Raw genomic sequence first — 12,201 nt, 5'->3', positions numbered from 1 at the left:
CCTGAATGGAATTTACCACATTCAAAAATAATGCTCTAATTTAAAATTTTTCTGTTAAAAACATGGAATAGTTAAAGGGTCACATATAGTAATGCTTAAAACCATTGGAATGTGGAGTCATACTACTTTTAATATTGTAAAATGATTCCTACGGCCTTTCAATAACAGCGCTTTTGAGGCTTTCATATTTTTCTGATTGGCGTTATCATCCAATTTAATTTCTTCTCTTGGGTCACACAAAACACTTGTAGTGAATACAAAAACCCTTCTATTTTACTGAGCTAAAGGTGAATGATACGAAATAAATTAAAATCATAATAAAAACTTTATTCATACGTAAATAAAACCAAAATTCCCATAAAAATGCGTTATTCGTACTATCGAACAGAAAAATTGTGACTTTATTCGTACTATAGAGCAGACAGTGCAACAATTTTGCCATTCTTATTATTGGACATTAGTAATAAAGAGGGTACGTACTATTGGACGTCCACTGTAATTGGTATTTTAGTTTTAAAAAATATAAACAAATGTTCGATTTTGGTAGGTTAAAAAATTACTTTAACAATAAACCATATATTTTTGTTTTTTTTTCCGATTTTTTAGTATATAAAAAATATTTTGACGATTTTGCCATTTTTAAGAGCAGTTTTGACCATTTTTTTTTTAATTATTTGTCAACAGTGGTCGTAATGTACAACACAATCGATGACAAATATGTGGAATTATTTTAACAAGTTCTAAAATTGTCGATATTAACTTTGTATATTTCATTTAATTGTAATTGGGAAAACGTTTTTCATGGTTCAGATTTATAATACTATTAAGTTTGCTTGAAAATGTTTATTCTTAAACTTTTTTTGTATTTTGTACATATTTAAACATGAATTTTTATAAAAACAAAATTGCTAGTAGCTATTTAATAATAAGTACTTACGTTTCCTCTGGCAAGCGTTTCAGCTCAAACATATCCAGCTCCATTCTAAGGTTAGATACTTCGCATAATAGTCTATCTCGATCCACAGTGATTTCTTTTAGTTTATCGCGTAACGATTGATTTTCCATTATTAGTTCATGCACATTAACCTGCATCGTTTTTTGGCTAATCGGTGTTCCATTATTCGACATTGCTGTTGTCGTAGGAATGACACTCAAAGGCAGTGCCATTAAAGGCACATTCATTGAGTCAGTAGATCCAAAAATGTTGGAGCTGCTATAGTGGCCCTGAAGTTGACTATTATTGTAAGAAATATCACCTTCATTATTGGTATTGTTGTTGTTAGGGTTAGAATTAATACAGCTACTATTATTATTGACGCCCACAACATTACTTGAGCAACCCACTAACATCGCGCTGGCCATCATAAGTGATTGTGTTGTTTGTTGTAATTTCTGTTGATTTTGTAGTTGCTGATATTCATGACGTTGTTGCTGAACAACTTGGTGGTCAATATGATCAGCAGAAATATCTGATGTCATAGATATTGTATCAAAAATGTTGTCACATATCCCAGGCCCTGCATCTCTTTCGCCACTACTGCTGGCATCAATAGACAACTGTTTTTTAGTGTCACACATTACACTTAATTTTTATTGTCTTTGTATATTAATTATGTTGTATATCGATGCTGTTTGTTGATACAAATTGTTACGCCAATGAATAAATAATGTTAAACTCCATACGTACAGACGCATTCACATTTACACAATTCATTGGAATTAAAGAAAATTGTTCTATTTTTTAATATTTTTTTAATGTTTATATTTCTTAACACATGAAAAACTTGAGCCAAGCTGAAAATTTATAAAATTAATGCTTTTATTGTTATTTTATATTATAAAATAAAACACAAACACAAGCAACAACAAAAGTATCTACAAAAAATAAACAAAAAAATAATAAATTTATGACTAAAATTGCAAATGTTTGCCATTTTGCAAATGCGTATGTATAAATCAATGAAGTACATGGACTTCTCAAGTATTTTTAGTTGAACTAGAAAACTGAATAATTGTTTCACATGCCATAGAAAGACTGCTGATAGAAATACTTGAATAATGCACGTCCCCCATCGAACGCGATAAATGAAATATGTAGTACGTAGTATATAGAGAATATAATGAAAACAAATAAATAGGCGGAATATATTTGAACTTTATAGAAAATACAACGGAATATTTATTTTAAAAAGATACTCTTGCTATAATGAACATATGTTTAAAATACTTAGATACTTGTGTGTGCCTTTGTTGTCAAAGTTTCGCGATGTCTTCAATTTGAGTCCACCGGAATAGTTGGATTGAAATTTTTTCATACCATAAAAGAAGTCTATAACGACGATCACTTATTTATTTGTCTACGCTTCTTATTAATGTTTTCATTTTGTGTTTATTTCTCTCACACTATTCCATACATAACATTGATATACAAACATACATGAATGTACATACATACATGTATGGATAAAATGAACAAAGAGAACATCAAATAACTTTATTTAGACCAGTGCTGAGATATTGAATATAATTTTATTTTTCTTTTAATTATAATACAGAATTTTCGTTATTTATTTAAGTATTCTTTTTTTCAAACATGCTTATATGCATTACATTAGATTTCTGAATAAAAATAAACACAATATTTTAAAATCTTATTCTAATAAATTCTTATTTCTTAAATGTTTTTAACGGGAGGATGTGTGTGGTTTATAGCACATTCAATCACTCACTCGAACCAGAAGTCCAAGTCGATCGCCTCCAAGACGGTACAACGCCGCCGCCGAAATTGCTTCGATGAAAGCCGTCGTATTATTTGACCGCTGTAAACTTTTCGTACAAGACGTACAAGAAGAAAACAAACAGGGGGATTTTTTGCAAACTTTTTTCAGAGTTGCACGGAAATGTACTTTTTTGTGTATACACGTGGATAAGTACATAAAAAATATAAACAAAGAAGAAAATACGTAAAAAACGTAAACAAAAAGATAACAAACCATAACAAACTCATTGATATATTTGAGAAATATTTAAATATCCAAATAAAAATTAAAATCCTCTTTGAGCACTAAATCTGAAATGTGTTATTAATAGCGAATCGAAAAACGAATCAATCTAAGTATTAAGTGTTCTTCAAAGTACTTTCTATGAAATGCTGTGATGTAACAAACTTTAAAGATTTTACAAATTTAACAAATGTGTTTATGCTTAAACAATTAAAAATATTCGTTGAGCAGGAAAACTATAATATGTGATCGATAGGATATTAATAGACAAATCGAACCGTATAAAGATTTTTTTCCTGAGTACTTGCTATTAGCCGGTATACCGTAACAAACTTTGACAAATTTGCAAAATTTAATGAAAAAGTTTTTATACTCAAAAATTTTAAAACATCCGTTGAGCAGCAAAACCAAAATATGTCATCGATAGGGGATCAATAGACAAATCGAACCGTGTATAGATTTTTTTCCTGAGTTCATGCCATAAGACGGTATAACGTAAAAACTTTGACAAATTTGCAAAATTTAATGCAAAAGTTTTTATACTAAAAAATTTTAAAATATTCGTTGAGCAGCAAAACCAAAATATGTCATCGATAGGGGATCAATAGACAAATCAAACCGTGTATAGATTTTTTTCCTGAGTACTTGCCATAAGACGGTATAACGTAAGAAACTTTAGCAAATTGGCAAATTTAATGAAAAAGTTTTTATACTCAAAAATTTTAAAATATTTGTTGAGCAGCAAAACAAGAATATGTCATCGACAGAGAATCAATAGACAAATTGATCCGTATATAGATTTTATCCCTGAGTACTTTCCATAAGACGGTATAACGTAACAAACTTTAGAAAATTAGCAAATTGCAAAATTTAATGAAAAGGTTTTTAGACTAAAAAATTTTAAAATATTCGTTGAGCAGCAAAACTAAAATATGTCATCAATAGGGGATCAATACACAAATCGAACCGTGTATAGATTTTATACCTTAGCGTAACAAACTTAGAAAAATTCGCAAATTTGATGAAAAAGTTGTTATAGTACAAAATTTTAAAATATTCGTTGAGCAGCAAAACTACAACATGTGATCGATAGGGAATCAATAGACAAATCGAACCATGTATAGATTTTATCCCTGAGTACTTTCCATTAGCCGGTGTACCGTAACAAACTTTGAAAAATTTGCAAACTAAATGAAATATATTAAAATATTTGTTGAGCAGCAAAACTAAAATATGTGATCGATAGCGGATCAATAGACAAATCGAACCGTATATAAATTTTTTTCCTGAGTACTTGCCATAAGACGGTATAATGTAACAAACTTTTGAAAATTGGCAAATTTAATGAAAAAATTTTTATGCTAAAATTTTTTTAAATATTCGTTGAGCAGCAAAACTAAACTATGTCATCTTATGGTAAGTACTCAGGAACAAAATTTATATACGGTTCGATTTGTTTATTAATACCCTTTCGATTACATATTATAGTTTTGCTGCTCAACGAATATTTTAAAATTTTTGAGTATAAAAACTTTTTCCTTAAATTTTGCAATTTTGACATAGTTTGTTACGTTATACCGTCTTATGGCAAGTACTCAGGAAAAAAATCTATACATGGTTCGATTTGTCTATTGATCCCCTATCGATGACATATTTTGGTTTTGCTGCTCAACGAATATTTTAAAATTTTTGAGTATAAAAACTTTTTCATTAAATTTTGCAAATTTTTCAAAGTTTGTTACGGTATACCGGCTAATAGCAAGTACTCAGGAAAATAATCTATATACGGTTCGATTTGTCTATTGATCCCCTATCGATAACATATTTTGGTTTTGCTGCTCAACGAATATTTTAAAATTTTTGAGTATAAAAACTTTTTCATTAAATTTTGCAAATTTGTCAAAGTTTGTTACGGTATACCGGCTAATAGCAAGTACTCAGGAAAATAATCTATATACGGTTCGATTTGTCTATTGATCCCCTATCGATGACATATTTTGGTTTTGCTGCTCAACGGATGTTTTAAAATTTTTGAGTATAAAAACTTTTTCATTAAGTTTTGCAAATTTGTCAAAGTTTGTTACGGTATACCGGCTAATAGCAAGTACTAAGAAAAAAATCTATATATGGTTCGATTTGTCTATTGATCCCCTATCGATGCCATATTTTGGTTTTGCTGCTCAACGAATATTTAAAAATTTTTTAGTATAAAAACTTTTTCATTAAATTTGAAAATTTTCCAAAGTTTGTTACGTTATACCGTCTTATGGCAAGTACTCAGGATAAAAATCTATATATGGTTCGATTTGTCTATTGATCCCCTATCGATGACATATTTTGGTTTTGCTGCTCAACGAATATTTAAAAATTTTTGAGTATAAAAACTTTTTCATTAAATTTTGCAAATTTGTCAAAGTTTGTTACCGTATACCGGCTAATAGCAAGTACTCAGGTAAATAATCTATATATGGTTCGATTTGTCTATTGATCCCCTATCGATGACATATTTTGGTTTTGCTGCTCAACGAATATTTAAAAAATTTTTGAGTATAAAAACTTTTTCATTAAATTTTGCAAATTTGTCAAAGTTTGTTACGGTATACCGGCTAATAGCAAGTACTCAGGAAAAAAATCTATATATGGTTTGATTTGTCTATTGATCCTCTATCGATGACATATTTTGGTTTTGCTGCTCAAAGAATATTTAAAAATTTTTGAGTATAAAAACTTTTTCATTAAATTTGCCAAAGTTTGTTACGTTATACCGTCTTATGGCAAGTACTCAGGAAAAAAATCTATATATGGTTCGATTTGTCTATTGATCCCCTATCGATGCCATATTTTGGTTTTTCTGCTCAACGAATATTTAAAAATTTTTTAGTATAAAAACTTTTTCATTAAATTTGTCAATTTGCCAATTTTCCAAAGTTTGTTACGTTATACCGCCTTATAGCAAGTACTCAGGAAAAAAATCTATATACGGTTCGATTTGTCTATTGATCCTCTATCGATGACATATTTTGGTTTTGCTGCTCAACGAATATTTTAAAATTTTTGAGTATAAAAACTTTTTCATTAAATTTTGAAAATTTGTCAAAGTTTGTTACGTTGTACCGTCTTATACCAAGTACTCAGGAAAAAAAATCTATATACGGTTCGATTTGTCTATTGATCCTCTATCGATGACATATTTTGGTTTTGCTGCTCAACGAATATTTAAAAATTTTTGAGTATAAAAACTTTTTCATTAAATTTTGCAAATTTGTCAAAGTTTGTTACGGTATACTGGCTAATAGCAAGTACTCAGGAAAAAAATCTATATACGGTTCGATTTGTCTATTGATCCTCTATCGATGACATATTTTGGTTTTGCTGCTCAACGAATATTTTAAAATTTTTGAGTATAAAAATTTTTTCATTAAATTTTGAAAATTTGTCAAAGTTTGTTACGGTATACCGTCTTATACCAAGTACTCAGGAAAACTATCTATATACGGTTCGATTGTCTATTGATTCCCTATCGATCACATATTTTAGTATTGCTGCTCAACGAATATTTAAAAATTTTAAGTATAAAAACTTTTTCATTAAATTTTGCAAATTTGTCGAAGTTTGTCACGTTACACCGTCTTATAGCAAGTACTCAGGAAAAAATCTACACACGGTTCGATTTGCCTATTAATACCATATCGATCACATATTATAGTTTTGCTGCTCAACGAACATTTTTAATTTTTTAAGCATAAACACCTTTGTTAAATTTGTAATATCTACAAAGTTTGCTACATCACAGCATCTCATAGAAAGTACTTCGATGAATACCTAATACCAAGATATTTTAATTATAAGGTAGTGTCGTCGGCGAATTCAGAAAAACAGAGCGAATTCATTTCATTTTTTATATATAGAGTTTGACAGTATGTCTACACCAAGGCGAATTCATATAAGGTGGTGTTAATCAATCAGCTGATAATTTTTTTCTTAATTCGCCTAGTTTTCCGAGCTGCCAAAGTTTGTTATTGTTTACATTTTTATATTTAAAAATGTCCGTTAAACACAGAAAAACTTCGTTAATATTTTGAATTATTTATATAAAAAACCTGAAAATACCAAGCATCTCGTAAACAAATATTATTTTATTTTAATAATGGCATAATTGGTGTGTCTACAAATATGTTATTTAAGAAAAATATTTTTTCTATTAAATGTTAACATATTACACAATATTGTTTTATATATACTATGTAGATAAAGAGATTAACTAAAAAAAGTCCGTTCCGGAACGCTTTATATAACAAAACCCATATGAGGTATTTACCCGTCCGGCTGCTACATTATGGCCATATATTGAAAATTACTCCGCCGGAGTAGAATTATCCATTCGCAACAAATATTCATTCAATCGTAATATAATATTTTCATGAATATGTACTTTTTTATGTTTATTTTTTACAAAAAATTAAGTTTTACTGAACTTAAGGCACTTACTTAAATTTTGCAAATTAAGCTGCCGGGATAGAATTTTTCAATGGATACAAACATTATTCAATTCAGAATATATTTTCCTCACAAATTTTAATATCTTTATCTTTATTTTTTAATATAATATAAACATTTTACAAAAATTTTTCATCAAATGAATTCGCCGTACTTATGGTTTTTGACATTGACAAAAGCAAAAACAAAATACATGGGAAATGTTGTTGTTGCAGAACTGCCACCACCTTAGCTGAATTCGCCTTGGTCTACACTTAAAAGTGCCAGCACACTGTCAAAATACATCAAGCCAAAGAATAAATAAGAAGTGAAACGCTGTCAAAAAGTACCTAAGTCTACTGTCAGTCGGTACCTAACTCTAAGAATGTATTAGTAGAATTCTCAAGCCAACATAGTTGCAAAAAATCGTATTTAAAAATTTAAAAAAAAAAATATTTCATTTGAATTTATATTTTAAAAGATTTCTTTAAATATTTTGCAACATAATTTATCTATAAACATTATATATGAACGTATCATTGCTTTTTAATCTGCAATATTGAAATAATAATTAAGTTAATTGAAATATTTTTTTCTTGTACCATACGAAAATTTACAACATTGTTCTTTTTTCATTTTAATTTCAACAACAAAAATTAAATGTCAAAAAAATAAAAAAATATTTTTTTCGTTTGTAAAAAATTAAATCTTTTCGGGCTAATTAATATATTTAAAGTGTGCAAAAAAAAAATAAAAAATAACGTTAAGTGATAAAAAATATTTTCAAGTTCTATAAGCCACGAATTTTCACGACAAAGTTTTGAAGTTTGGAGAGAGAGTAAGTCTCTTACTCGAAAACTCCGTTAATAAATACTATTACATCTAAAATATGAGATGCAGTTGGTTTCGATTTTATATTGACGCTATATCCGATTTTTTTGTCGCTTACGTCTTTTTTGCCGAGACAAATTTTTGTGATATAAACAATGTTGAGGCGGTTACGTCTAAATTCTCAGTTTAAAAAAATATTTTTTTGTGTATATATTTATAAAATTTGTATAAATCTGAAATTTAATAGTGTAATAAATACTTTTTTATAAGATTTTAAGATCATCTAGCGATGTCTGTAAGTCAGTCTTTTTGTTGAAAACCGGATAGGTTCCGAACGTTAAGAGCTAGAGTGATGAAATTCTCTAAAGATGCTTATTGATGACAAATATTGTTTTGTGTTAATAATGGGCAAAAACGGTTCATGATTTCACTTAGTCTCAATACAAGTACCTCCCAGGAAATAGTCATTAATAAATATGTTGTTTATGTTGCAATCGCTATAAAATTTTGCAGAAGTCGGTTATGTATACCTGTAAATTATGTTGGGAAGTATTACAGATATCAGGCAATATTTGACCCTAGCCTCCATAAAATAAGTTTACAGTTAATAAATCTTTCATAAATTGAAAAGGTATGATGAAATTCTACAAAAAAAATTGTTTTTAAAACTAATAACGCGTTTAAATTCTATAGACCTCGGTCCACAATTGACCAAATACCTCATTAAAGACCATTCTGAAAAACACCCTGATGTCCACATTAATATCCATACATTGTAGTACAATTTGCCTTATATCGAATAAATAAGTAAATTCTGGGACTATTGATTCCGAAATCCACAAATTTACAACCAAATATAAGAGTTGGTTAAACGGAAATAACATAAATGCAATGTAATTAGTAATTAAAATGAATTAAATTCATAAAAAGTTATAGAAAATTATAAATTTAAGCACATAAATTGTAATGGCATAGTGATAATTACATGAATTTATTACAATTATACTCAGATATGTGGCATTTCATTTACAAACAAATTTAATACGTTAATTTGTTCAAATTTTTCTATCAATTTAATATATTTTAAAAGAAAATTTAGACGTAGCCGACACCTTGCTGTTACAAAATTCATAAACAGAAAAAAATGTGTACTTTCGTCTTTTTTCTTTTTCTTGTAAAGTTGAAATTTTCAGAGATGATGCTAATAGACCTAAATTATCGATTTCTATAAAAAAAACAAAAATCGAAAATCAAGTCGCTTACGTCCAAAGTAAATTAATAAAGTAGCGACATCTCTTGTTGTACAACAACATCTACAACAAACACATGTATTTTGTTTTTGGAATAATCCAAGAATGTGTCAAAATAAAAATTTCCTTTATCAACAAAGTGAACAAAACATAAATATAAAATATTACTTTTAAGTTGAAAATATTAAGGATTTAATTATATTATTATATATTATACAATTTATAACACTTTTAAACTACTTTAAAACCACTTTTAATTCATTTTTTCAACTCTTCACAAATTTTAACAAATTTCAAAACACAATTTAAAAATGCGACATAAACAATGTTAACAATTTTCAAAACAAACTTTGACAACTAATTATATTTTTCTATAGAAACTATAGTTAAAAAAATAGTCAGCTGTTCAAGTGATGCTACTTTATTAATTTACTTTGCTTACGTCCATTTTGCAAAAAGGACTCGACATATAAAAAATCAAAAGTGTTTTAGCAAAAAACAATCAGCTGCTCTGTTAACACTACCTTATAATTAATATACCATGCCTAATACTTAGATCGATTCGTTTTTCGATTCGCATTCAATAACACATTTCAGATTTAGTGCTCAAAGAGGATTTTAATTTTTATTTCGATATTTCACAAATATATCAATGAGTTTGTTATGGTTTTTTATCTTTTTGTTTACGTTTTTTATGTATTTTCTTCTTTGTTTATATTTTTTTATTTACTTATCCACGTGTATACACAAAAAAGTACCTTTCCATGCAACTCTGAAAAAAAGTTTGATAAAGTTGAAAAAAGTTTGTTAAAAAGTTTGTTTTCTTCATAGAGATTGTCTTTTCTACATTTTTCACATTAGCACATTTATATTTTCTCAAAATTTATTCTTGTTTTACTTCTTCAGCTGTTTTACCATCCAATCCGAACAATTCAAATTTAAAGGTTTATCATGCTTTGATTCATGTATAAAGAAACTGACAATTATGTTCTGTTAATATTTTTACAATTTTATTATATATTCTATTGTTTCCCAAATTATTTTGATTCCAATTGATACTGTACGTAGTTATATCGGAGTTTTTAAACATATTATGAAATTGATCAGTTTTATGTGAAAGTACTTCAATTGGTGTAATAAATTTTTTAATATAATGGTATTTAGCACTGGAGTGTCTGTATTTTTAGCATCTGTGTTCAATGCTTGTAAAGGAGTCCAATAGTTAAATCGGCTTATTTAGAAGCCTGAGGAATAAACTGTGTTTGCTATCGTTTCGAAATTTTTAATTTTATCACAACTTTTATAAAAATTTCGTAACAAAGGGGAGAAAAAAGACACGCCATCAACAATCAAATGTTGTAGGGGGACTGACTTCATATTTAGTTTGATATAAAAAAATTAGAAAAAATATGATTTATTCATATTAAATAATGTATTGTATGTATTAAATAATTGAAGCATGGAGCCGAATAAGGGCGTATAAACCATTTGGGAATTTTTACGGGAGACGATAAAAACATCATAAAACTTTAAAATCGGCATTTTTCCTACTTTTTTCACATATATGCATAAATATAACTCAGATCTATCCCTGTGCTAAAACTCAGTAAAAAATTCGAGTCACAACTTGCCAAAATTAATACTTGAAATTTTGCTAAAATGGAATAAGGGCATATATCCATATATTTTAGTTGAAAGTATATATAAATAAATGTTATTTTTATATACTTCTTAATTACTTTATTATATAAAACTTGGACAGCCTTGGACAGTCTAGAGCATTATTTGCAAAAGTATCATTATCCAAAAAAAAAAAAATATTTTTTAGTATTTTTATACATATGTATTTGTATTTTTAATTTATTAAACAGGAACACCAAATTAGATATTTCTCTACTAGATTTATATTAAAAACACCTACTATACCTAAAATTCTAAGGAAATGTATTTAAATTTAAGCATTTTTAATTAATTAATAATTAAAATAAATAACTAAAAACTAATGTAAAGTAATAAGAAACGAACAAAACTTATACATTTATTTGCGTTATTGTCAAAATCAGCGAACCACATAATTATCTTAGTTCATTATCAAATTGGATAGGACCTCTTTAACTAAAATAATCCGAAAATAACAAGATATAATAATTTTTTAAAATATAGCTATAGTTATGGATATACGCCCTTCTTCTTGTCCACACTTTCATACTTAAATAATTCATTCAATAATAATCTTTTTTGCCAAATAATTAAAAAATTAATAAATTTGAAATGTTTTCCAACCATTCTGCAAATTTGGTGCAATTAGAATTAAAATTTATACGATTTTTTACAGAAAAATACATTAAATTGCTAATATTTTTTACCCAAAAAAATAAATAGTATTTAAAAATCGTGCTTTTAAAACTATCTATTTTAGCGAAAAATTTATATTTTTCAATTTATTTTTTTCTGTTTGGGGATCTAGGGATTTTTGGGGGATGAACCAAAACTGCTGGGGAGTTTTTGAGGATAAAAAATGCACTTTTTTACATTTAAAGTAGATTTAGTATCATAATAGATAATATTAAAAAACATAAAAGTTCTAGAATTTTTACTCTGGCAAGCCTAAAGTTTTCTTTTGGTAAATTTTACCATGGCAA

General features: G+C 27.5%; 1 protein-coding gene across 4 annotated transcripts in view; it reads right to left on the bottom strand.

Moving 5' to 3' along the window:
* Nucleotides 1-2,687, bottom strand: part of LOC111681979 (IQ motif and SEC7 domain-containing protein 1) — a 53,887-nt gene extending 51,200 nt beyond the window's left edge. For 2 of the 4 annotated variants that reach the window (XM_046953234.1, XM_046953235.1), the window contains exons 1-2: nucleotides 2,236-2,687; nucleotides 938-1,794 (exon numbers count right to left, since the gene is read on the bottom strand). In XM_046953234.1, coding sequence (XP_046809190.1) covers nucleotides 938-1,578 — 641 coding nt within the window. In that variant the 5' untranslated portion in view covers nucleotides 1,579-1,794; nucleotides 2,236-2,687. Of the gene's footprint in view, nucleotides 1-937; nucleotides 1,795-2,227 lie in introns of all 4 variants that reach the window. The other 2 variants (XM_046953236.1, XM_046953237.1) reach the window with 2 other exon arrangements.
* Nucleotides 2,688-12,201: the final 9,514 nt, after the last annotated feature.

The sequence above is a fragment of the Lucilia cuprina genome, chromosome 5 (assembly GCF_022045245.1).
Source record: "Lucilia cuprina isolate Lc7/37 chromosome 5, ASM2204524v1, whole genome shotgun sequence".
In the NCBI taxonomy this organism is placed as follows: domain Eukaryota; kingdom Metazoa; phylum Arthropoda; class Insecta; order Diptera; family Calliphoridae; genus Lucilia; species Lucilia cuprina.
Note: the sequence above shows the minus strand (reverse complement) of the source record. Positions and strands in the feature narration are given on the sequence as shown.